Consider the following 26,971-nt stretch of genomic DNA (forward strand, 5'->3'; position numbering starts at 1 on the left):
TTTATAGTACATACGTATTCTCTCCTCCCCCGATCCCCGATCCACGATCCTGAATCCTGAATCCCGACCCTGACGCCGCGAATCGCGAGTGCCTCGTGACTCGTGAAACGGATTTGGTTTTTGGTTCGACGCGGTAAAACAGCGGCAACGAGATAGCTTCCTTGACACGGAAGCGGAGATAGGTTTAGTGTTGTCCGAGTGAAATCAAGAATTCCTCGGCGTGATTGTCGTAAAGTATAAATATGTCGTGCTAGTGCCGTAAATGTCAAACACGATGAGCTTCTCCAGCGATGAAGTCAACTTTTTGGTCTATCGATACCTGCAAGAATCCGGTACGAATCGTAAACTACTTGGCTCATAACATTGTAATTTACACGTTAAACGAATGCCGCTCTGGGTTTTCTTTCACTCGTAGAGTGATGACTGTTTCAATACAATAGCCGGAATTTCTTCGTTACGAGAAAGATTTTTCATTGTAATACACATGTAGATAATTAGCCCCTCATTTTTTGAACGAGCTGGTTTTATCGAAAGCTTATTCACACCATTCATTCAAGTTTTTGTCTTGCGTTTATTCTCATTTCAGTTTCATATTTTCGATGGGCGATAAGATTTACAATTTACATGATAGCTTCTGGAAGATAAACAAATTTGATTGAAAGAAGAAAGCGATTATATTTAATTTAATTAATATGACTTTTTATACTTAAAATAAATCTCATGACGGACTCGTTTAAGTTTAGCATTGTCGAGGTATAACAATTTGTATTTTTTTACCCTAATCTTTTTTTTGTTTTTTAAACTTGTATTTCTTGCAGGCTTCCAACATTCTGCATATACATTTGGCATAGAATCACATATATCACAAAGCAACATTAATGGAGCTTTAGTGCCACCGGCAGCTCTCTTATCCATACTTCAAAAAGGACTACAGTATACAGAAGCAGAAATATCTATAGGTGAAGATGGTACCGAGCAGAGAATGGTGGAATCGTTATCTCTTATCGATGCCGTCATGCCAGATGTTGTCGCGACACGACAGAATCAAATCAATCAACAAAAACAGCAAGTGAAAGCCGAGAGTCAAGATACGAATGGCGAAGAAGGTAATCTATTTGTTATATATTTTATAACAATTAGAATATATAATGTACTGTACATCTACACATGTAACGCTAAAGTGAAGATGCAAAGATTGAGCTAAGTGCTAAGAAGATAATAGATGTTGAACAGAAAATAATGCGCACACATATTGCTAAAAGCCTGGTACACCCTGGTTTGAGAAAATCAGAAATTTTTCGGACCTCCTTATAACCCAGGCAGATTAAAATAGAGCGGCCAAAGATTACGGTCATTTTGCAAGTTATATTACATATCACTTTTGTCAGATGTGACAATGAAAAGTATATTTCTCTAAAGAAATATATTTTTATTGCTAGAATCCAGACAAAAGTGGCAAAACATAACTCAATATCAATCTGTCCGTCAATTAGCGGCAAACAGCTTCTTAAATAAAATTAATGAATCGAAGTATAAATTGATAATATAACTTGTAATTCAACAGCAATTGTCTCTTTACTATTATTTGTATTCTAGTAATTATTAGAAAGAGAAATTGATTTCTCTATCTTTTGGTGATTGCGTCGAACAGCAATAGCGCTTTTCTCTTGGTTCTGTCTTCCCAGAATAGTTTTATGCAAAATATTATTGGTGATTGAGAATGTTTGCAGTTTTTTTATCTAATACAAAAAAAATACTCTCCTTTTCCCAGTTGTCCCATCTAATGAAGGTGTAAGTAATAATGATCGAGGTGGCGACAGAGGAACGGAGATGGAAGTGGACGAACAGACGACTGGAGCGACGACAGGCTCCAATGCCAGTGCCGTTGAAATCCCTGCCAGTAAGGCTACAAAATTACGCGGCCACGAATCGGAAGTGTTTATCTGCGCCTGGAATCCGACTACTGATCTTTTGGCTTCTGGTTCGGGTGACAGCACTGCGCGCATCTGGGACATGTCGGATAATTCGCTAGCACCCAACCAATTGGTTTTGCGTCACTGTATTCAAAAAGGAGGCACGGAAGTGCCGAGCAATAAGGACGTTACATCATTAGACTGGAAGGTACGAACAATCGCCGATATATAGTTCTACTTATTTTTTGTTAAATACGATGACGGGTACATTTTGAATTTCTGCAGTGCGATGGCACGTTACTCGCGACAGGAAGTTATGACGGATATGCGCGTATTTGGACAACCGACGGACAGTTAGCGTCTACATTGGGTCAGCATAAAGGTCCGATCTTTGCATTGAAGTGGAACAAACGCGGCAATTATATTTTAAGCGCCGGCGTCGATAAAACGACAATCATCTGGGACGCCGAAAGCGGACAGTGTACACAACAGTTTAGTTTCCATTGCGCACCTGCCTTGGACGTCGATTGGCAAACGAATACATCGTTCGCCAGTTGTTCCACAGATCAGTGTATACATGTGTGCAAACTCAATGTGGATAAGCCAATCAAGAGCTTCCAAGGACATACAGTGCGTATATATATATATATATATCGAGGAAAATCTTGTTCGATTTAATCAAGTGCACGATATGTTATTCTTTTCATTGTTTTGTAGAACGAAGTCAATGCGATCAAGTGGGATCCACAAGGAAACTTACTGGCCAGTTGTTCAGATGATATGAGTTTAAAAATCTGGTCTATGAAGCAAGACACATGGGTACACGATTTACAGGCGCATAGTAAAGAAATTTATACTATCAAATGGTCTCCGACTGGTCCAGGAACACACAATCCGAATATGAATTTAACTTTGGCTAGTGCATCGTTCGATTCTACTGTTAGACTGTGGGATGTGGAGAGAGGTGTATGCATACATACGCTTACAAAGCACACCGAGCCAGTCTATAGTGTAGCATTTAGTCCGGATGGGAAGTTTCTCGCTAGTGGTAGCTTCGACAAATGTGTTCATATATGGTCGACTCAAGTGAGTATCTTTCGATTTTTTACCGATTTATCATTGATACAATGTTGGAATTGTATTAATATATACATACATACATATATATATATATATTTTTTTTTTTTCCCCCGAACAGAGCGGCCAGTTGGTGCACAGTTACAAAGGCACGGGCGGCATTTTCGAAGTCTGCTGGAATAGTCGCGGTGATAAAGTCGGTGCATCGGCATCCGATGGCAGTGTATTTGTTCTCGATCTTCGTAAATTATAATTATGTCGGCGTTATAAAAGGAATATTTTTCATCGATTTGCGGCAATATCGTTAGAATTTGAGATTATATCAGCCGTTCAACTTTATCTTATTTTTTCACTTTTCTATTATACGGGGTGATCCATAATATCATAAATGTGCTATTCACGCAAGATTTTTTATGTAACAGTATCTTGCTAGAGAGATGCAACAACGGAATTTCATGCAATTGTACCTTTGCGACGAAATTTATGGATATCTTTCGTGCTTTATTTATATTCTTTATTGTTTAATAATAAAAATTAATTCTTTATTAATAAGATTTATAGACTTCAACTATGATACAAAATTATAAGGTTTTAGAAATGTTTTAGTTATATATGCAAGTATTTAATATAGACAAACGCGAAATGTAATAAAATAAAAAATTGGTCCCTAAAATATCATTCGAGATAATTTTGGATCACTCTATATAATTATATTTAAGTTACTTTAAATCTTGGATATGTTTATGATTTATATATGTTGTATATTTATATATTACTTTAAGAACTCTATAATTAAAAAATTATACAAAATAATAGACAAACTCGAGGAGCAAATAATGGATGAACGTACAATATATTAAATCAAAAAATTAAACGACTTACGAGAATTTTTAATAAATTAAAGAACATCACAAAAACAAAACTTTTTTATCCACATAGCAGTTTTACAACTTACACGCTATGATTTATTAAATTTTTTATTTTGTGCTTATGGATTGATTGCTATTTAACTTCAATTTTATTTTTCACCTGCAAGTTTTAGATACAACTTTGTGATGAATAATGAATTTGGATTTTCGACGTACTTTTGGAGTGATTCACGAGCATTAGGAACCAATTTTTTACGATGACAATTACATCATTACTCTACATTCGTCCTTCGAGTCAGCCTATTAGTTTGTTTATTTTCATTGAAGTTCTTTCGTCATTTTAAAGTATTATAAATGATACTTAACGTGCGGGCAATTTTCAATTGATCAAAAACTTTTTTAAGAATTATTTCCTTAATATGACTTTAAAAATGCATAAAGAGAAAAGCATGTACCTTGACAATGTTTTTAATCGTAATACTGTACAGTGTAACAGTTCGATAGACGTAATATTCATAGAGAAATGAATTACCATCTTCATTCACTAAAAATGATTGGAATATGTTATTCCAAGTGTATAACTGTAATAATATTAAATATTATGTAAGTGTCTCGATAAAATAAATAAAGAAAAATAATTTTTTTTAAGAAAAATTGTGATTGTGGTCGAAAATAATGACTCTATTATAACTATGTTATTAGCCATATCCACGATCCTTTTTATAATGTATAGGGACAAAAAGATATTCATCGCTGGCTTTAAACGAAATTTATTATCATTAGTTACGTGTATCACACAACTCAATATTTCTATCAACTGTCATCGATTTGATATCTCATCATAACCAATTAATAGCAGGCGATCTAAAAAAAGTTATATATTTAATTATGTTTCTGTAGATAAGTATAATTATTTATCGCGCTACGAAATCTATATATGTGCAACATATATATCTCAATGTATTCATAAATCGTTTTTTGACAAATATTTAAATTAGTTTTTTAATAATGAAAAAGACTTTTCGAAGAAAGAAAAAAAGAGTCTCTCTATATATTCTAAGTTCTATATATAACACTGAGTGATTGATATTATTGAAAGAGACTTAATAACTACATTTTTCTTTGATATTCTAAGATCGCATTTTGATGAAACAAATTGAAATTATAAATTTTTTAAGATATTCTTATGTGGCATAATCGTATCGTATCGAATATTAAATAATTATAATAATAATGCATACACGTTTTATTTTTGCCGTATTTTCTGCGACACCTTCAATCCAGTGTATTATTTTAGACACTTTGTTCAATAATCGTTGCTTTTGTACTCTTGTTACGATAAATAACAACTGAGTAAATATATATAACAGCAAAAAGAAAGGAAACAATCGTATAGTTAACAGTAATCAAAATTAAATTAAAATTTAAAAAAAAGAACAAGATACACGTAAAATTATTTCTAAATTAATATATAGAATACATTTGTTGTACTTTATCGATCTTATCGTGTATGTATTATAATAGTCTCCTTTCAACATTAAATAGTATATCTGTGTGATTGTGTGCCGGATCCTTTTACAAGATTTAGGTAATTCTTTATCGATTCGTGGACAATTTCTTTGATTAACACACTATGCAGAAAATAGATATCGTTCAGAGTTGCAAACTGCAGGTACATACATGCAGCCAAGTGCCTCTCGCATCCAACGATCGACGCTGGTATATACGAGAGGCGGTATCGCTATCGATATAATAAAATATTTGTACATTTATATTGAAGTTGACGAAAGTAAAATTATAAGTTCAATCAACTCACGTCGCTCTCATATCGCCTTGTCTTCTGCAAATGCGAATAATTGATAAATGCTGCGGATACAATTAAAAATACGCTAGAAGGAACGGGGGTATTCTCTGCGTAATAGAAGAGCTTAGACAAGATCACAATGTATAATACTGCTTCGTTACACTTTTCTCCATGCCCGAAGAAGCTAAGATATAGAAAGGAACGGTAAGAAGAGCTCTTAGATAAAGCTCTCAGATCTTTGCACGTTTGTTTGGAGAAACGTTACGCGCAATGGTCACAAATTCATCATACGTCATCCTACGTAATCTTCGAACAATACAATCGCTATTTTTTATTCTTGCCAAACCAAATGTAGAATTACGCGTTAATATATTACAACCTGACTCAATAAATAAGCTAAAATTAGTAGAATTATATAGAAAAGAAGTCGAAAATATTATGCGCAAAATATTTCGATTCCTCAATTGGGTTTGCTCGCAGCTGTTGTAAAATTCAAACAATTGTATCGCCTGTTGCAACTGCCATTAATTTGTAAACTACTTGTAACGCGAGAAATACGGATAGACAAAAAACAAGAACGACCAATAAAATAACTTATCGCAACAATGATGGTCGATTAAAAGTCGCATATAGCAATAAAGCTAACAATAAGATATCGGATCTGGAGTTTTTCTTTGCAGGTCGAGGACGCGGTTACAACAGGCGTAATTCATTTGCCTGCACCTGAAAGATTAAAACATTATTATTAATATAAATATACGTTCTTATACAATTATCAATACAATTGTAATCTTTCAAAAATTATATAATCTTTCTCTAAATAAAATCGATAATATCGACGAGATCTAAAAATTAAGAATTAGCAAGACAAAAATTTATTTAAGAATTAATTCTTCGTTGCAAGATCTTCTGACATGAGTCTAGAGTAAGGAATAAATTTAGAGAAAAGGATAGACAACTCGTACTCTGGCCATCCGATCGTCCTGCGATCCGCGAAGCAACGGATCATCCTCTTCGATCCAATCGATCCTGTTGGACATTGCAGGCCTGTCACGATCGTTTCTCAATTTACCGGATCTTGCGATTCTGCCAGCGTCCGATTCCGGCACCGATCTCTTGCCGATATTCTCGAGGACGCGACGATTTTCCTGGATCTGCCGCAAATCTTGCTCCTGCTTCCTACGAGCAAGCTCCAACAGGACCCTCTGCCTCAGCACATCCAAGTTGTTGACGATCGACAGGGACCCGATTCTCTTGGCGCGCGTCACGTCCGATCCGAGCTCGTTGCCCAGTATCTCGTTCTATATATAACGTACGATTACAATCCTTAAAATACAGTAAAGTGAACACGAACATATTTGTCGACATAATCTATTGTTCATCAAGATGAATATTCTATTGTCAAAATAGATATTAGTTAATCGTGCATAAGAGGCAAGTTTTCTCACTTTATAAAATAATAAGGTTTTCTCCGATGTGATCAAAAGGTATTAAAGATTAGGTTTTTAAAGATCAAGGTATAACGCTATTAATATTTAAAATTTTTTTGTTCGCATTTCAAGGAACATTGCGTAAAAGTATATTACACGACGATACGGTGGTGACGGAGTCGCATTATTCACGTGACATTCATTATTTGCTCTTCGCCGAGTCTGTAAATGCGCATCTTCCGGTTCAGTGCATTATACAGCGTAAGTTGAAAGCTCTCTTGCGAGCTTTGGCTCGAGCTATCGCACTTTCGAATGTCATTACACATCGTGTAAAATTCGCAATTGCTCACGACGTGAAATTATATGTAAATTGGACATTATATACGATCGAAAGAGAGCGAAAGAGAGTGAGAGAAAGAAGGATACAAGTATCAAAGGAGAATCGTTTCGCAAAAATGTACAGCCTCAATAATTTGGTTTAAATTCATCTATCGCTCGCTTTAATCGAAAATACATGACTTTTGATCGCAGGATTAATTATCTCAAATATTTAATGCTAGAATTCAAGCCGCATATTCTTGGTTGCCTTTAATCGCGCTTGCAAGTTTTTCGTCTACTCTATTTTATCTCATCTCTTTAAATCATTCGTTTGACTATAAAAAAACCAAATGTCACGAAGAGCTGCTCTTGACGAATAGTTTGATAATCAATGTGTGTTAAACAACAAGGATTCAAGTAATGTACGAAGGAGATTTAACCAAAAATAATGTCAATAATTTCATCTATTATTGCGAGATTGCATTGTCGCGTATATAAACACATAATTCTTTTATGCCATAACTTTTTTGAAAATTTGCTGCTTCTGAAGGAGAAACATATTAACAAATTTATTTGTACGCATAATGTTTGACAAGAGAATGCATATTTTATACACACCGTGCGTCTCTTTACGTTATGTTTCACATTAAAATAATAAATCGTGAATGAAAAATGCAATAATATAAGTAACATTGCAATTTTTACTTTTTCAGCAGAGTATATACGCAACGAAAGTCGCTTTGATCCTTGGAGCTTTCAAAAGTTATCCGCTCCAAAATAAACCGCGGAAATCATACGGAATGACACAGGAAATAAAAAGGAACGCAAATGCTACGTAATCCCACGGCGTGAGATCTCCCACGTGTGCGCATTTCTAAACTAGGGAAAGGGAATATCTCCATTCATGAATGGGTTTCTCTTCTCCAATTCACTCATATATATGTATACGTATGTTTACGTCATTTTGTATCAGGCCAATACGAAACCGAAGCGCTTACCGTGTATCTCCTGCGTATCTTGTATACGTATGTGTTATCTGTAACGTGTTGTCTGTACTAGTCGATTCAACACACAATTAACAATTCAAAACGTAAAGCGCGCTTGTGTAAATCAACCAAGCGAGATCTGACATGTGTCTCGTGTCGATACAATAGTCCTTGCATTTGAAATTGTTGTTTCGCAACAAACGTGATTTCCGCGCGGACGCACTTCAACATATTAAGGCTTTATCGACGAATTATTGACGATACCCTCTTATCACTTCAATGAACTTTGTAGTCTCAAAATGCCCCATTTGCCTTTTTTTTATGACTCTTTTAAGAGAATTAAAAATATTTTTCGTTAAAAGTTGTTTATATATATATATATATATACATACAATGATGTAGAAATAAGTTTTAAAATATAAAAGTATAAGAAATTTATATACGCATAAAATTGCTCGTGACAATTATCAAAACAATTACATAAACAATATCTGATTTTTTTGAAAATTATTTTTTTTGCATCTTATTTTCTGAAAAGTTTAAGAGCCTTTTTAAACTCACGACGTTTTAGACATATCATCCATCTTCGATTGAAGAGAAAAGAGGGCGATTTTTACATCATAATAATAGCGGAAATAAATGTTTTGCGTTTTATTTAAGATGTCCCCCGAAAAGAACATACCTCCAGCTCTGGTATCCTTTCGTCCATCAAGAGGAAAATTTTCGGACCATCATTCGACACATCCCTTCTTTCGTACGATGATAGAGGTGCGGAACTCGTGAGGCCGATTATCGTCGTAGACGCCAGAATGCCGAGCAGTATCATCGTGCACGAAGATTGTAAATTAACAACGTTCATCTGAAATATAAACGAGACGTATACAGACGATAACGTATCGGCAGAATATTTATTACAAACAATAAACAAGATTTTGGGTACAAAAAAAATTTTGCAGATATCGCTTTTTCCTTATTTTTATAACATTCGTACGTATTAAATTGCACAATGACCTATATTTAGGTTGCATATTTCTTCACATGGCGATATACAATATTTTTATCTCAAACTCTTGCATCATATGTATGCGTCGAGATAGGAGAAGCTTAAAGAGAAAAGATTTGCAGCAGATCTACAAATTAAGTCTAAATATAAACCACGAATAATATGATGAAATCAAGGTGGCGGTAGCAAATTTACGCCGTTATCGTGCGTTTTTTTTTTTCTCTCAGGATTCTTCCTATCCTTCGAAGCCTACTCGATCCGAGAACAAACGCACTCTTTTACCGGCTTTATCCTTCACCATCCATCACAGGATGATTCATGAGAAGATGAATTTCAATGGAGGACAGCAAGTAAAAAAAGTTAGTTTGCGCGCGAGTTGCTTGCCGTGCCAACATCTGCTAGATTTTAAGCTTTCTGTATCTCTCGATTCGCATTAAAGCACGCATCTCTCGACAACAAGAGATAGATAGAGATAGAGAGAGAGAGAGAGAGAGAGAGAGAGAGAGCGAACTCATTAAATTACTTCGAAAATTCGGGTTGCGCGACTCTTGCACGCAATAACGTTTCTCGCGAAACATAGCACTAGATTGTCAATAATATCTATACTTTGAATTTTTGAGATCTTTTTATTGTATCGATAATACATTGCACGTATTGCATTTTATATATATAAAAGATAATTTAATTATATATATATATATATAAGTTCTTAAAGTTTCAAATTTTTCTTATATATTATTTTTCTCAATCTTTAGCAATCTTTCCATCTTGTCAAAAGAGATTATTTCATTTCTCTTTCAACTTATTTGATCTATATTAGATAAGATCTTTTACTATTAGAATTGTCAAGCTTGAACTTAACAGTAGATTCTTATATGGCAAATTTAAAATTAAATTTTTTCTTCTCTCTTGACAAAAGTTAAGAAACAATAATAATTCTCAAAATTTATTCTTCTTAGTTTTATAAAATTCTATTATTATTTCAATTTTTTATTGATAATCATAATGCAGATTGTACAAAAAAAAAATCCAATAGCAGAAGGATTAATGTAAACTCACGATATCAGTGTTTAAGTATCACTACGTGCAAAATGATAAACATTTCTGCGAGATGTAAATGTTGCCCCATCATCGTCGCCGTCGTGATCGTTGTTGTCGTCATCGTCGTCCAGGTTCATTAACACCAAGGGCTTAATTTGCCGCTTCTAATTTAGGGTTGCCGTCCCGCTTTTCAATTACCATGCTGCGAATCAGTCGGCGACTCGATTTCAACGGCTTGATTCTAGCCTTCTACCACGATCTTTTCTTTTTATCGTGCGAAGCTTCGTCACGTGTCATTTTTAATTAATACCCAAGACAGATAGGTAGACGGGGTAGGTCGGGGTAGAGATTTGATATCTTGTCATCAATGTGCAATTAGTCTCAATGTGTGACTTTTTATTAGCCATCTTGAACGATGAATAAACGTGAATAATATATAAAAAGATCAATGAAATCGAATAAATGTCACGGAATGTACATACATATGTCGCGCTTTTCGTACATTTTATTTCCGTTCTCCGTTTCGTTCAAAAAGTAAAACGATTCTTTTCTCGAGAAAAAAAAAAAAATCTTGTCGAGCACGCCTTTTTAAAGATCTGGAGACACAATCCTCTCTACCGTAATTTCTCATTTTAAAACGTTAATTCAAACGCGTTCACCAAATCAGATATTCTATTACGTTGTAGCAACGGCAATATGTGTAAAGGTGCAAAAAATAGAAAAGAATACGCAAGAATTTTATAAAGAGCAAATGTATCATTATTCCATGTTACATTACTAGTGTTCTCCTCTCTCTCTCTCTCTCTCTCTCTCTCTCTCTCTCTCTCTCGCAAGAAAATGTTCTTATCGCTAATAAGCATATGTGCTGCTTTATTTTCGCCGATAATGATCGACGACACAATCGCGAAAAAGGCAAAATCTCGTATTATTGTTACAGTTTATATTTTATGTAGTAAATTAGCTATAGAATACGGAGAATAAATATCATCATTTTATCGTAATTGCTATTGAAAATTTTAAGAACTGATAATATACAATGCATTTGTAATATAAAATTAAATGATAATTTAATCAATATAGCTAGCGACGCGATTGATCGAACCATCAGTCATCGGTGTCTCGCACGCACGCACGCGCGAAATTCCACATTAATGAATATTGATTGTAATACCAAAATGTTTATCGATGAAATTAACTTTCAATATTGATAATTATATCAATATATATATATATATATATATATATATATATATATCTCAATTATATGGTACTATGTACAATATAATAAACTCAATAATGATTAATTATAAAATAATGTCGAAAAAGTAGTTACTATTAATTAATATAAATTGTAAAATTGAATAAGAAATAATAATTATTAATTCATTCCATCACAATTATCCCAATCAATCCCTCACTCGTGATCGGTTCCAGTAGAAAAAGTCTTATCGAGTCAGACCACGTGGCAAGTCTGGTTGCATCCTATATTATACGTATAACGCGAGATCTTTAATTTAAATCACCGAATTGTTTAGAAAAGCGTCACCATCGTAATATTTTTCGCCTCGTTTTCCGATATGCAAATAAATCTCGATGCAAATTCGACGAGATTGTTTCATTCGAGCAAGCTTAATAAAGTTATCGCGGTAAATTGATACGCGAATGTTGATCGAATTATCTTCTCGTTCTCCGGATGATGATGACGCACGTCAACGCGTTAGTTTATATAAGTGCGTCCACTGATTAAGTGGCTCGCGTGAATCGAAATGAACCACGCGTGCAATAATGCATCATTATTGGAACTGGTAATTGATGCGCAATCTTTCGATGCAATTCTTTCAGTAACTTTCATTTATCGCTACTTTACAGCTACTTTCCAATATCGCCAAAAGTCCTTTTAAATCTGCGATGAAAGAAATATCTGGCAGCTTTGAACTAGAAAAATCCTTGTATATTTTAGAACGAAACTACGCGAGAATTTTTATACGGCATAAATATTATTTTTACTATAAATTATAAGAAAATAATAATCTCGTACGCTGATATATACATAATATAACTTCTCCTCTACATATCATACACGATATAACTTTTCTTCGAGAAACATACAATAAATAAAAGCAAACATATAGTTTATTTTTATTTGTTTAAAAAAAAAAAATTATAAATAAAACACAATTTTTGCGCGTAAAATCTAATTTCTTCCTAGAGCCTTCTTTCCTAGTTCGTTCAATTTCTTTCAACTTGTGTGGCTAGTATATTTCTGGTCATAAACTTATTTTCTTACGCGTGCAAAGTTTGCGAAATTTTTCTCTTCTTTCTTTATTAACTCTTAGTCTGCATCAGCAGAATATTGAACGTATAATTTTACTTTTATACATTGTGTTTCTTAAATATATAACAAAGAAATAAATAAAAAAAATTAATACATAAATCGATATGTTTGTAGCATTTAAGAAAAAAATTTTAGTATGAAACATATTTTGAATGAAATGACGCAAAGGATTGCTATCTATTCGCATCTTGACGCTAAGATTTTAAAAAATTGTATAAAGATACACGAAATTTTTACAAACTAAAAAACTGATACACTTTGAAAAATATTGATATTTAGATTTTTTTTTTGATAATATTTTTCGTTAATCGTTCGGGACATACATATGTACGATCGCTTACACCCAGTATCTTTACTAATACGTCTATACAGATCGACGATTATAACGGATGCTGGTAATTCGCTCGAATTGCATCATTAGACAACCTCATCGATTCCGCCTCGCCAGAATTTACACGGAGATAAAGATTCGGGCATTTATAGATCGCGGACATCAACTGCATCTATTTGTGTTTCTCATGCTAGATTTATATCTTTGGCTTGAAGAAAAATTGACGCAATATCAAATTTTTTGAAATGATCGCCTTATAAATTTATAAATTTTAGTTTTTTATTATTGATTTAGAATTAGTTATTATAAAATTAGAATTTATTTTGATGTGTCACATAAAATGTAAAGTTTGTCCCGAGAAAAATTCTCAGAATATTTCAACTCATCTGCTGCATAATATTCAGCTTAATATCTGCAACAACACGACGCGTTTATAATTCAATCTGTTCAACTATACGAAATTTACATTTCTCAAGCTTTCCATAAATATCGCACTAAATATGAATATATGTTGAATCGCAACTGCTGTCACACGCTTTTGTATGTAACGTTATCGACGGATTGTCAATAAATACGTTTCGAATAAACAACAGAAACGCATTCATACTATCAAACGTTTATGTATGACACAACTTGCATGAATCCTAGAAATCTGTGCAAACAGTGCAAACATCTAGTGCAAAGTCGGATCGCATTCTCACATTGTCCTATACTCTCAAAAAATTCATTTCTTTTACTAAAGAATAAATAAAGCGAGAAAAAGATATATATATCTATATATATATACGGAAAAAGCAGTAAAGGTAGAGAGTCCATCCGCTGTACAAATAAGTTTGTAATTCACATGTAACGAGATATTTTTTTCGAGATATTTTTACACCGGGAATAATCTAAAAAACAATATATTGCATATTCCACGATATATATTTTCATCAACCTGAAAGTAATTACATGCGCATTAACATACGTGAGATACTTTGCTTCCCCGACCACTCGATCGTTTGGAGCTACAATGAATTGTAGCAAAACAACGAATTCCGCTCACGCAAGTTTTGTACGCAATTACGCAATGCCGTATTCTGATTTATGCAACTAACGAGCTCGGTTTTCTTCAGAGACAGAATGCAAATTTAGATAGACGCGTAATTCGCATGTCTTTGCTTCAGATTTTCAATTATAGATCGTTACGCGTTCTATACGAGAGAAACGAATCCAAACATAGTAACAAGTAATTTAAAGTTATATAATAGCAAACACTTTTGCAATGCTGAAAATATCCTATATTATATCATTGTCGAACTGATTTATTCTTATATTTTGTATTATATTATCGTCAAGCTGATTTATTCTTTTTCTCTTTTTAAATGTTTCATAGAAAATATCCATTCGCTCGGAGTATTCGCAAGGCTTCTATACATATGTATATTATCGCGATATAACGATACTATTCTTCGCTTTTTAACGAGATCTCGTGTATCAAATATTACACAGTATTGCGTTAATATTTTATAAAAATATTATGTATCATGACGTATCATAAAGCCAACGAATTTTTCTTTGCTAATATCGCGTGGTTTCGTTGAAAAGTGTTATGCGTCGCGTTATCAATCGTAGTCACGAGTAGAACGAGTAAATTTGCAATCCGACCTCTAAGCACATCTTGCGCTTTAAAAGTTGTCTCTGTCTATAATTATGATTATGATTCTCTCTGATGCATTTTCCCTACTAACAAGAATTTATCAATGCAATTAAAATTAAAATTAAAATTAAATGCAAATTAAAATTAAAAATTCAAAGCATATATACAATAATTTACATATCGCGACATAAATTGCCTCTTAATAAGCAGCGAAGTTAATTAATCATCTAAGTACAATATGATAATTTTCATTTGTTTCGAATGACTTAAATGCATTTTTTCGTTAATCAGCATAAACGCGCTGCAGTATTTACGAATCGATTACGAGTCTCGTCAACCTTGATAATCTTTCATTCGCGTTATACTCTGGCGCGGCATCTTGTTTATCGAATATAAAGGGGTAGGAACTTGCGCTATCTTTTTCTCTTTTATTTCACCGATTCTCTATCCTCCCCAGGAGCTGGCATCAGTAAACAACGTCGGCGATGCGGAATAATTCGTTTACACTGATATCTACCTACGTGAATCATCCGTGTTTGATATATCGAACTAAATTATTACTCTCTCTTATATGTATACGACGAGGAAATATAACTACAGACGGAAAATCGCTTTTGCTCGAGAAGATATAATCTTTGAAATCTATTTCTAGCGAAAGAATTCGTTTCATTGAATAATTAATTTTCTAATTATCGACAAGCATGTTGGCGAATTGTAGCAAAATATCCTTTTCTCATGGATATAATGAATCGAAAATTGAATAAATTACACGCGCCAATTTTAAATATTATATTAACATGTATTTTACATATTTACAATTCCCGAGAATCCAAATTTTCGTGAGTGAATATATAGAGTTGAATGTATTGTTTATAAAATAATATTGTTTATTTTATAAAATTAAACTGTTTTTTTAATAGAACGATTTTAAGTTGCCGATTGTATTTGCAGTAACAAACGTTACGTTTGATAAATAATCGGCCATACTATATGAATACGGTTTACATAAATAAGGAAAAACGCGTGATTGTCATGATTAATTTCGATCTGTAAAAATCGTGAAATTCCAAGAACAAAAATTCTAGCCGCGTCAAATGTCAAAAATTTCGCGCGTGGATGTATTTGAACAGACAGCCTCAAAAAACTGAATGTATCTTTAAAGAAAATTTTTAACAAGTTTTTCGACGCGATTTAAAGAGCAACAGAAAAATAACAAATATTATAATAAAATTAGAATATTTTCAAGCAATACATTTTTTTAAATAAGGAACATTTATTTTCACTTCTCGTCTTATTTAGAGAAATTCTATTAAAATCTCTTCGCAAAGGAGATCGGATATCTATTGGAATTTTATTCTTTGCAAACGGCAAATATCTTTTACAAAGAAATTTAGCAAAAATTGCTGAATAGCTTTATATTAAGTACAGTAAGTCTCTTATTTTACGCGCCTATCTTCTTCTATCGTCGGCTTTCGAGAATATTCAAACGTTATTCGAGAAAAAAAGTCGTTTACGCAATGTAACACTTTATATTGTCATTAAAAACTCTTTGGGCTTTATATTTCGCTCTTACTTTGTAATCCACTAACATACAGAACAAAATGGAAATATTTCATGGCATCTACGGTAAATAAATACAATATTCTGAACGTGACGAAGATGTTGTACAGATAAAAAAGATTAAACAATATGGTCGTGTAGTATTTCGAGAATTTCAACACCGTGAAATCAGATAATCTTGCGAGATTCTAATGCTGTTACGTGTCGTCGCGCTTTTTTCGAGCTGCGTGTATTCTCGTAACATTAAAATAAACAAGAATATTTACGCAAGTGTCTTATTTATGTAACTGCAAGAAAGAATATTATTACGTCATATGTCTAAAAAATATATTATTCAACAGTATAGATAAAAAATATTTTTATCAGAATACATCTCTCTCGATGTCAGAGAGTATTACAAAAAAGTGCAACATTAGTTATCTCGCGATATAATAAGGATCGCGTATCCTTTTTCCTTAATTGGAACAAAAGTAAATGGTGCGGACGCGAGGCGGGCGAGCAAATTAAGATGTAAATCAAGGGAATAGACACGAGGCGAATCGTTCAATGTTCTAAAAAATGGCAGACTTATTCAAATGTCGTCGGCTTGAAGTGTTAACGAAGCATTACTTTAAATAATAGCGCGATGACGTGTCATTTGCTACCTAATGTACTCACACACGCGAATGACGTATTTTAAATAGCTGCTTCTTTCATCAAATATCCTCTGTAATATAAAGATCGTGTAACGTCATATCGTGATGTAAATTTTCATGTTACTTACTTCGTAGTCGACACTGTACATTCTGATTGAAATATTCGTAATTTTTTAAATAATTTAGTTATCACACATTTTTACCGGAAAATCTTGTTCTACAAAAATATAAAGTTTTATATTTTTTTAATATAGAAAAACTACATTTTTTAGAGAAAAAATAAAATTTCCTCCAAATATTAATTATGTATATAGTCTGCTGTCTTAAATATAATAATATTATTGAGAGAAAGATAATAAAACAAGTAATATTATTAAAGCATTATTCAAGAGTTTAAAACTTGTTAAAGCTTATTATAATTTAATTCTTTAATTATTATTACTATCATTTTTAATTTTCTTATATAGAGAAATAGAGATTATATCAAAAGTTACATACATATCTCAAATAATGCCGATTAAACGAGACTGTTTAATGTAAGCTCACCATCCATCACGATTCGCGTACTAAAGATCCATTGAGCGAAATAGTCGCGCTCTCTTTTACAAAGGGTACTTGATTCATTCGTCATTTAACTGGCGACACGCGCCGATGCTGTCACGCTTTAATTCCGGAGCATTGCTTTAATGAGCGGCGATGCGGTCACGCTCTGTCGCGGCGGTCGCACGTGACCGAATTTAATTTAGCCGACACCCCCGAGATACCTTTAAGTGAATTTTCATCTACCCTGTTCTCTCCTTCTCGTCCTTTTTTTCTCACGTCGTACAGCGACGTATATTCCTAGGTATGATCTACACGTACAAGAGTCTGATTTGTCTCTTACCTTATAACTCATTTGTTAAAAAACCTGATCTGTCTGCGAGATATATTCGTGAAATATATAAATTTTTAATCGCGTATAATCGAAAAACTATTAGCGTATCGACACAAGTATTTATTCGACAAACTCGAAGGGAAGCCAATGACAATCCGTTACGTATCAGCTGCAAATAGAATAGTTAATTCGGATTTCGGTTGCACGGTTACAAAAAGCGCGAAATCCGCTTTACGTTTTATGCTTCAGCGAAGCGTATCATCCGGCGTATTATGTCGTATCGTCCTTTTCGTTCTATGTAAATGTCGGAGAAACTTATGAAAATTCGCTACGCGTGAGAGAGGAATCATCCACGTCGCGGATTTATCCTTTGCGTTTCGTCCAAGGATGAGTTAAGTCGACCCGACAGCATTCAGTGGCAATTTTTCCCGACGTCTGAAATAGCAGCCGAATTGGATTAATGAGTTTCTTCGTTCCTTCGATTCGTTGATCGGACGAGACGTAAAGCCACCGTCGTGTCACTCTATCATCTGTTTGACGATAAATAACAAATGTCGGAAGCGTAAAGTTTCCAACTAATTATAATTAAAGAACAGACTCGGCTTCGTGAAAGTTAGATGTATCCCGAGTATCCGCGAATGTTAACAAAAGTTTCTTCAAAGTCCATATCGACATTATGGTATATATGCGTGGCTGAATCAGGAATAAAATGTTGAATGACCCGTATATTACATCCGCAGTACTAAAGTATGTACTAGTACTTTGATGACGCAAAATTCCGCGCGCGCTTGACCGCTCTCGGGAAGATAAACGTCATGGCTTTAACCAGCCGTGAGACAAAGATACTCAGAGTCAGCTGTTGAGGTAAAACGGGACGATAATGCGGTGAGTATGTCACCGCCACGTTTTACGAAAGACAAAGGAGGGATAGGGCTTTATGTTTAGTCGCTGTAATAATGAATATTCTATATAAATGCGATATGCGAGCGAACAAAAAATCTTATTTAAAAATTCGTATTTTTCCATAAAAGTCTACGTAAATTTATATATATTTATTTTTTTTTTTGCAAAGTAATTTTCTTTAAGTTGCGATACGATTTTACCATAAATCAAAAATGTATTGAAATTAAATGAATAAGACTTAAATGCGTATGATTATAAGTAACATAATATTAATATTAACATGTTCGTAAGAAAAAATTGATTGATATACACGTATAAATATAATAGTGAGTTAAATTATCCTTTTTTTTAGAATTAAGAGCAAAAACGATAATAAAATATGGAAAAACGTAATATTGCTTTTTTCGCATCATATCTTGTCTCGCATGTATCCTATGAAATAATAAATTCAATAAAATTTTTCACAGGAAATGTCCGCTTTTTATAATAACCGATATATCGGATTCCGATAAATAAAGTAAGGAAAAATTAAAAATGACGCTTCGGGGATTAATATTCTCTTTCGATTAAAAGCCAAATCCACAATGCGTGAAGAAGAGGACAGCTTCTTTCGGAAAGATTTCCTCAAAGAACCGTTTCCCCCTTTCTTCACAAGCTTATTCAATTATTTTTATATATGTACATATCATTCCCATATAGCTATGCGATAAGCACGTGCTGAGAAAAATATGCTCATCTAGATTAATTGGAATGAATTTCTCGTGCTAATATCACGTAATTTGGAGCATTTGCTTGGCCGTTATCGAGGAAAACATCGTTGCAAGAAAACGAGTCAATCCGTATGTGGTCACGTACGTCACGCACACGTGCAACCTCCATATAGCGTGTTTTCCTACGACTTCGTACATAATAAAATTTTTCTCTCTCGATATCTTCGTGCACGTACAAATCAATCAATCGCTCTCGCTCCGTTACTTGAGTCACGGATTTATCCGCGCTTTTCATCTCGTTCGCTCGAATTCGCTTGCACGAAGGAAACCTTAAGAGGCGGTAACTCGATGCGTTTTCTCTTTGTTTCGTGAAAAATACGCAAGCTTGCCCCTATACCGCGGTTAGGTGACGAGATACTCGAAGAGGAAATTGAGGGGCAACTGGCAAGGGTAGATTGCGCCGGTCAAAAATACAAGGCAATCAGGATGCAACCTTATGCCGTAGGTCGACGATCGTGTAAATATAACCGGACACGACGAGAGGTAAACGAGAGCCCTGTTTGAAATTATTTTGATCACGGTGTCTCGGGTTTCCTGATCTATGGACAATATCGAAGCGCGCTAATTAGCCTGCATTAAATAAAAGCAACTAAAAATATCTAAGAACTATCATCAAGGATCAAGTTTCAAGAGAGCTGCGAATAAAAAAGCTTTGCTCTATAACGTTAAATAGATTCTTTATTTTAATGAAATTTTAACTCGCTACTCATTCGTAAAAAAAGAATTCGATGTTATATCTTTTAGGAATTAAAGGGACAGGAAAATAACGTCCTGATTAAATTTCCGCTAAAGAAAGATTAACTAAAGGAGGCAAGAAAGAGAGAGAGAGAGAGAGAGAAAAAGGAATTAATAGAATGAAAAAACGCGAAAAACCTGTTATGTTGAAAACATTTCTGTCATATCTTCTCTATAGGTTTTCTCCATTATTACGATGCAATATTGAGAGAGCGTACGATTAATTCGTTAGCTGCACAGGTTCAAACAATTCACAATAAATTATAAGATATAAGAGCAAAGTCTTTCAATTTTTTTCTCAATTTCTTTGCGTTAAAGAAATCCAATACTATTCTGTGCATTAGTAAGAGAATGTTAAACGCGAGATATTAAATATAGGTATCGTGAAAAAAATTATTTATCATAAATTTTACCTCTATATCTCGGATCGTCTACCAAGTTGATGCAATCGAGGCTCTCGCAATAAAATCTATTCGCTGTGCCTTCAATTTGAAATACGCTCGTAATCATTTCCATATCGATTATCTGTTAACAGCGGTATTACATACAAACATTACGCGTATGTATAGCTGCCTGCATTCTCACAATGCCAAACGATTCGCCTCGTAAAATGATAAGTAAGGGCACGATCATTACTTTAGCGTTATATATTTAACATCACTTCATTTGCGATTTCATTTGCGATAATATGAAAACAAATTTTCACGCATTTCTCCAACGAGCGATAAATCCTTTTCATCTGTTTTAGTACGAGCGAACTCGCTGCTCTTGCAAGTGCGTAAGCGTAGGAAGAAAGAGAATCTATAATATCTCTTGCAAAAGATATAAACAATAGTAGGCAATAAAGTTAATAAATTCACGTTAGCACGGTGTAAGACAAAAGTATGTTTTTAAATAGTATTACGGAAAATATATTTTGCCGATGGTTAGTCAAATTTTCAAATTAATTAAAATTGTTGATATTGACTTTTTTTACCGATATTTGCTTTAAATTAATAATTTTATTAAAATATTAAAAGTCTATTGAATTAATAAAAGTAATTTAATAAAACTGTAGAAAAATAGAATAGAGCCGAATTTGCTTATGTGTATTTATATTTGTTATATATATATATATATATGCATACTGAAAATTAACACTGAAAAATATTACGGTTGTAAAGTTTAGATAACGATTTGTCAGAATTTGTCGATCATAATTTCATCGAAACGCAAAGGTAAGGAAGTAAAATTAAGGATAATGTCGATACTAATTCATCCTCTTTAACACGATAAACTGTTATTAGACTGGTCATTAAGTAGTGTTCAATGGAGGATAAGCTGCTCTCAAATCATTATCCAATTGGCGTAGCTAACTCAATCACCTTGCAATAATGACGAAATAAGTGATATAGCGCGCATTCTTAAAGAAAAAGATGTAATTAAATCGATACTATCATCGTTTCTCTATCTCGCCGAATAGCAATAACGCTAATTAAAAGTCACATTTCCAAAAAAATAATCGGAAATTGATGTATCATATAAAAATACATAAAACTGTGGTACGTATAGCATTCTAGAGTTTCACGAAAAGCAATTTTCAAAAATTTTCTTTTTATATTTTATAAATTATTTCTTTTTCTTTCTCTCCTTCTCTCTTTAACTCCTCTCTTCTCGCGTAATAGTGTCAAATTATCGTTTACAGATATCTTCCGTCACGAATATTTTCGCGAATGATTCTCCTCTCGACAAGCGCGTAAATTATTATCGCGAACGTGATGTGAGAATCGCGAATGTGAATTAATTTTAATCCTACGTCGATCGTACCTTGCACGATAGCGTTTCTGATGCAAACTGCTATTGAACTTGTCATTATCGTCGCGTTCGTCGATGACACTGCGAAAGTTTGCTTACAGAGAGCTCGGTCAACCCGAGCACGAGCGTGTAAGCGTCAAGATAGCGCGAATTCAGCTCTTTGGCGCCGGTTACGCAGATAAAGCTGCGCCAAGCGCCGGCTTTAGTACCAGCAGCAGCAGCCTTCGGTGTGTAATTGCTTCTAATTTTATACACTTTTATCGTTTATCGTCGCCGACGATTCTTTTTCCGTCCTCGTCGCCGTCGCCGTCGCCGTCGATCGTCCCCCGGTCCACGCCGCCCGCGATTCGTATTCGCGATAAATCTGCGTAATAGTGGCACGTGGTACCCATTGTACACACGGGGTCAGTATTGTCTTAACATGAATCTGTATCGGGACGCGTGATTCGTCTCTAAATATTCGCGCGTCATCATTCTTATGTTGGTTACATTAGACAGAGACGGATGATAATTTTATATTAATAATCAATTCAAAAATGAATTTTTTAATAATAATTTTATTCTCTCCTTTAAGATATCGTTTAATTTTTCCAAATAATAGTCGCGATAAATATTTAGAGACGAAGCACAGGCGCCGAACATACGCTTACAAATTCATATATTGAGACGTTTCTGACCCTAGTGCGTACCAGCTGTTCTAATTACATATCGGCGACGACAAAAAATCGTCAGTCTCTCGTGCAAAAATCGATCGACGAACGCGACATTCGTCGCGAGATAACAATTGCTAACTGCAAACGCGATAGGGAAAGCTCTACTTTACACAATCTAGAACGAATATCCTTTTACCCTTTTATTTATGCGAACCGCGCGCCTTAAAAAAAAAATCTAGAAACATTAAAACCTTCACGTACGTTGAAAATCAAAACGGCGTGTTTGTTTCTGTAAATGAAAAGTAAAGAATGTAAAAATATAAACATTCCGAAACGCTTTGTAACGAAAGCAAAGGATTAAAACTCGTACAAAATAGAGAATGCGTTCCGTTCTTTCATTTGCAAAAAAAAAAAAAAAAAAAAATTTGGACCTCTCCACTTTTAATTTTAATTAGCAACAGCATTGGTTATCCTATTGTTAACAACTCGTTTTCTGTATTCTATAATAGATCGCCCAGAAAAAATTCTACAATAAAATGTATCTTGAAAAATGTGGTCTACATTCGACATTTCATCTTTAAAGTTCTACAAATCATATTCCCGCGAAAATATATTAATTGCCATGACTTGAAAGTAATATTTTCTTTTGTTTTTAGAGTTTCTAAATCTTTAGTTTTCTGTTTACAGATAAATATATTGATTCGTCGATAAGAATTAGGTCAACTTCTCTAGCAATATACATATATATATATATATATATATATATATATATATATATATATATATACATACTTCTCTCAATGCATACAATTAAATTAAACGATTTAATTAATTAATTAAATATTGTACGAATTATTTTATATCTTTCGTGTCATTAAAGAGTCGATAACATTTACGAGGTCTTATATTATCATTGATAATTCTGATTACACTTATACATTTATTCATGTGAATTATTTCAATCGAGTTTACCGCGGATTCATCGCAGTGCGTCTGGAAAATCAGTTAGCCGAATCGCATCGCTGATGATCTATGCGGTTAATAGCCTTAATAAGCTGCGGCGGTTCGATTATGTGCTACTTCTGGACGCACGAATTCGATAGATTCGAATTGTAAAGCAGTTAATCGTCCCGCGTAAATCTCAATGCAATTTTCCGCCTTGTAGGTGCCTCAACTTGATGGAGCAAAATTCTGTCTAAATTAAATGTATAACTTTTCCCAATATATTGTACCTCTTGTCTTATTATTTATTGACGTTATAGGACGTTACTAAAATACGCGTGGAGAAACTAAACATTTTGTGCAGCTTATTCTTATATTATATTTTAATATTTTAAATTAAATTATTAATTAATTTTTTCTTTTTTCAAATTTTTGACACTCTTGTAATTCTTTTCGTGTCTAACTACAACTGAAAAAGAGAATCTATATTTAGCATATAGTTTTGTACTTCGCGTCATCATATTTTTATAATACAATAATAGAACCACATGTAATTCTAGCAATGTCTCGCCGTTCATTGACTTTTAAAGATGCGCTACGAATTGAAGTGAATTTACATGAATTTTTTTTAATGTAAAATTCTAAAGGAACGTTCCAGAAAAATGTGAATGAAAATGCGCACGCGACAACGGGAGAAGGAATCGCGCAAAGAAAGTTATCGAAACCGTAGATAGAATCATCGTACGCGTACGTTATACGCGGTGAAAATATATCAAACTAATCTTCGCATTCATGAGATACTCCTGTGGATGATGTAGGACGATGAGAGCATCACACCTCAAACAGAAATTCAAAGCTCGTCTCGAATTTCGTTGCGCGATTATTCCTAGTTCGATGCAATATTATTCGCGAGAACGATGCGAATCTAGATTAAAGCTTTATATATCCTGACCTGTGGACGTTAAACACCCGCTTGTTAGATAATATAATAGAACGACGTGTAATTCTAGAGGCATAACGTTTCATCGCCCATTGAGTTTTACAAGTGTATCGCGAATTGAAGCGGATTTTCATGAATTTAATGTAACGTTATAAAGGAATGTGTTTCAGGAAAATATCAACGGAAGTAAGCGTGTATTATTTAGATACCTCACAGTCGCAATAAATAAGAATAGACAATCTGATTCGCATAGAATATAGAGAGAGCGTTAGGCAAAATGTCGGTTTAACGATTAATAATTCTCAAATAATGTTCAAAAAGATCAAGCAACTCAAGCAATTTTCAATTATAAATTTCTCGCGCTTTATATTTTTTATAATTTTTGATATCATATCTATGTGTCGTAAAATAATATTACAAAAATTCCATAATTCTCTACGGTTTCCACAAATCTACTTGAAAATTCGCAAATATTTCACAGAGTATAATTTTATAAGAGAATTAATATCGACACATAATGATTGAGACATAAAAGATTTACTTGAATTTCTACGGAAATTAGCTTTTTGACGTTTGAAATAATTCAACAGTTTGAGAGGAATGAAAGATTTACATCAATTAGAATAACGTATGAATGTTAGGAAACCATGTGTTGGTAAGGATTAGAAGTTAAGACGAGACCGAGATTAATTTTGTTATGTTCGACGTGTCAGAACCGGGCTTATTGTCGATGCAAAACAATCGCCGTGTTCCAAGCACGATTACTCGAGAGGCTCGTACGGTGGATTATCTACTCGTACATATCGAATGGAAAATCGATCGTTCAACGTACTCGAAACTTTCAATGAAAAAGAGAGTTGTGCCGTGGATCGTCATAGATATACATGCAGCCGAAAGAAATTCGATTAACGCCGCGATACAGAGACGCTCGTTTCAAAATGTCACTCGCGCCGATTACACGAATTGCCGGCAATATTGGACGAACCACGAGCTACATACCTAAGCGCAAAGTGGCCGAGTAAATTTGAAAAATTTCGATAAAAGCGCGATAATCGTATATTATTTAACTCGATTAACCAACTTTGATAGTTGAAAATTTAGAGATTCTCTCTAGTAACTTGAGAATTTTTCATATAAATGTATAATACAATATTATCACTGCCATCTTCTTTCCCAAAATTATTACGAGTACGTATAAAATATCATATTATTACATAATAAAATAATAAATATAATTGACATGTAATTCAATAAGATAAAATTATGTAAATGTCAGTTTTAAAGAAGAAATAATATATAACTAAATAAATATATTTTACATAAAAAAATTATTTGTCAATTATCCTTAATTACAAGAAAAAAATTCCATGTTATCACACGTTATCTTACACAAATTGTTTGACGATTCGGATAAGTACTTTCCTCATTTAATAAACAAACTAAATATCGCGTACTCTTGCTGTATTAAGGAAAGTTTTTAAGCTCTCACAATATCCAGTCGCAAATCTCACGGGGATAAACTTTCTCGACTTATCAGTATCGTTAAACTGTCGCCAAGTTTGATCGTACAAGTAAGAGATAGGTACGATTTTTGTAAATCTTACATCTTTTTCTCCATATGGTATTATAGTAGTAAAAGAACCGCGCTAAGTATATATATATATATATAATTTTGCTCTCGCGCAACGAATAATGTTTACACTTTGTAATTAAATTCAATTTATTTATAAGTAATTTCATTAATATAATATTTTGTGCTTTAATTTACTTATAAAATGTTAATGAATGAAAGAAGTAGATTGTTATAAAGTCTGCTCTCAGAAAGGATTTCTGATAACGAGACAAAAAATATTCTTGACATATTTCATCGTATCACAACCTTATGCGGTATAAAAATAAAACAATTTTAAAATTAAATCAATAATTCCTTTTCTTCTCTCTCTCGAATTAAATAATTCTTGCATTTAGAATAACTTGATGTTAGCGCCACAATAGTCGGCGCGAAACCGATATGCGGTGGCGTTACTAGGCATTTTATTCTAGATTTAAGAATTTTCCATTTAAGATTAAAATATTCCCTTTTCAATAATAAATATGATTGTCGCTATATCGATCCTATTTTATGATAGATTGAAGAGTAATAGCATTAGATCCGGAAATCTTTTCTGTGGGTGTGCGTCTCCCGGCATTAGGAAATTAACTAAGCTTTATGTATCCCTTCGTATAAATTGTGTCGAAAATATTAATCAGATGTGTGTTCAATGATCAATTGACTCTGTGTAATAATCGGAATCGCTTATAATGTAAAGGTATTGAATTGTTTATCGCTCATCTCAATCACGATTACACGGCGCGGATTTAGATAGACGGTCCGAAATGGTCCTCTAGACCAGACTGTAGACAAACGAAATTTGTATAA

At 33.5% G+C, this 26,971-nt stretch overlaps 2 protein-coding genes across 3 annotated transcripts in view; one reads left to right on the forward strand and one right to left on the reverse strand.

Annotated features, from left to right (window-relative positions):
• Positions 1 to 33: 33 nt before the first annotated feature.
• Positions 34 to 4,484, forward strand: LOC138931802 (F-box-like/WD repeat-containing protein TBL1XR1). Its single transcript, XM_070292935.1, has 6 exons — positions 34 to 332; positions 819 to 1,106; positions 1,772 to 2,121; positions 2,199 to 2,543; positions 2,631 to 2,999; positions 3,112 to 4,484. The coding sequence occupies exons 1-6, from the start codon at positions 263 to 265 to the stop codon at positions 3,241 to 3,243; spliced, it is 1,554 nt and encodes a 517-aa protein (XP_070149036.1). The 5' UTR covers positions 34 to 262; the 3' UTR covers positions 3,244 to 4,484.
• A 286-nt stretch (positions 4,485 to 4,770) lies between these two features.
• Dh44 (diuretic hormone 44) overlaps positions 4,771 to 26,971 on the reverse strand; it is a 32,682-nt gene continuing 10,481 nt past the window's right edge. Inside the window, exons 2-4 of one of the 2 annotated variants that reach the window (XM_070316302.1) lie at positions 9,080 to 9,256; positions 6,629 to 6,964; positions 4,771 to 6,386 (exon numbers count right to left, since the gene is read on the reverse strand). In XM_070316302.1, the coding sequence (XP_070172403.1) occupies positions 6,357 to 6,386; positions 6,629 to 6,964; positions 9,080 to 9,256 (543 nt within the window). In that variant the 3' untranslated portion in view covers positions 4,771 to 6,356. The remainder of the gene's footprint in view (positions 6,387 to 6,628; positions 6,965 to 9,079; positions 9,257 to 26,971) is intronic. The other variant, XM_070316301.1, reaches the window with a different exon arrangement.

The sequence above is a fragment of the Polyergus mexicanus genome, unplaced genomic scaffold (assembly GCF_030449975.1).
Source record: "Polyergus mexicanus isolate NDT 795.1 unplaced genomic scaffold, iyPolMexi1.0 SCAF_3, whole genome shotgun sequence".
Taxonomy (NCBI): Eukaryota; Metazoa; Arthropoda; class Insecta; order Hymenoptera; family Formicidae; genus Polyergus; species Polyergus mexicanus.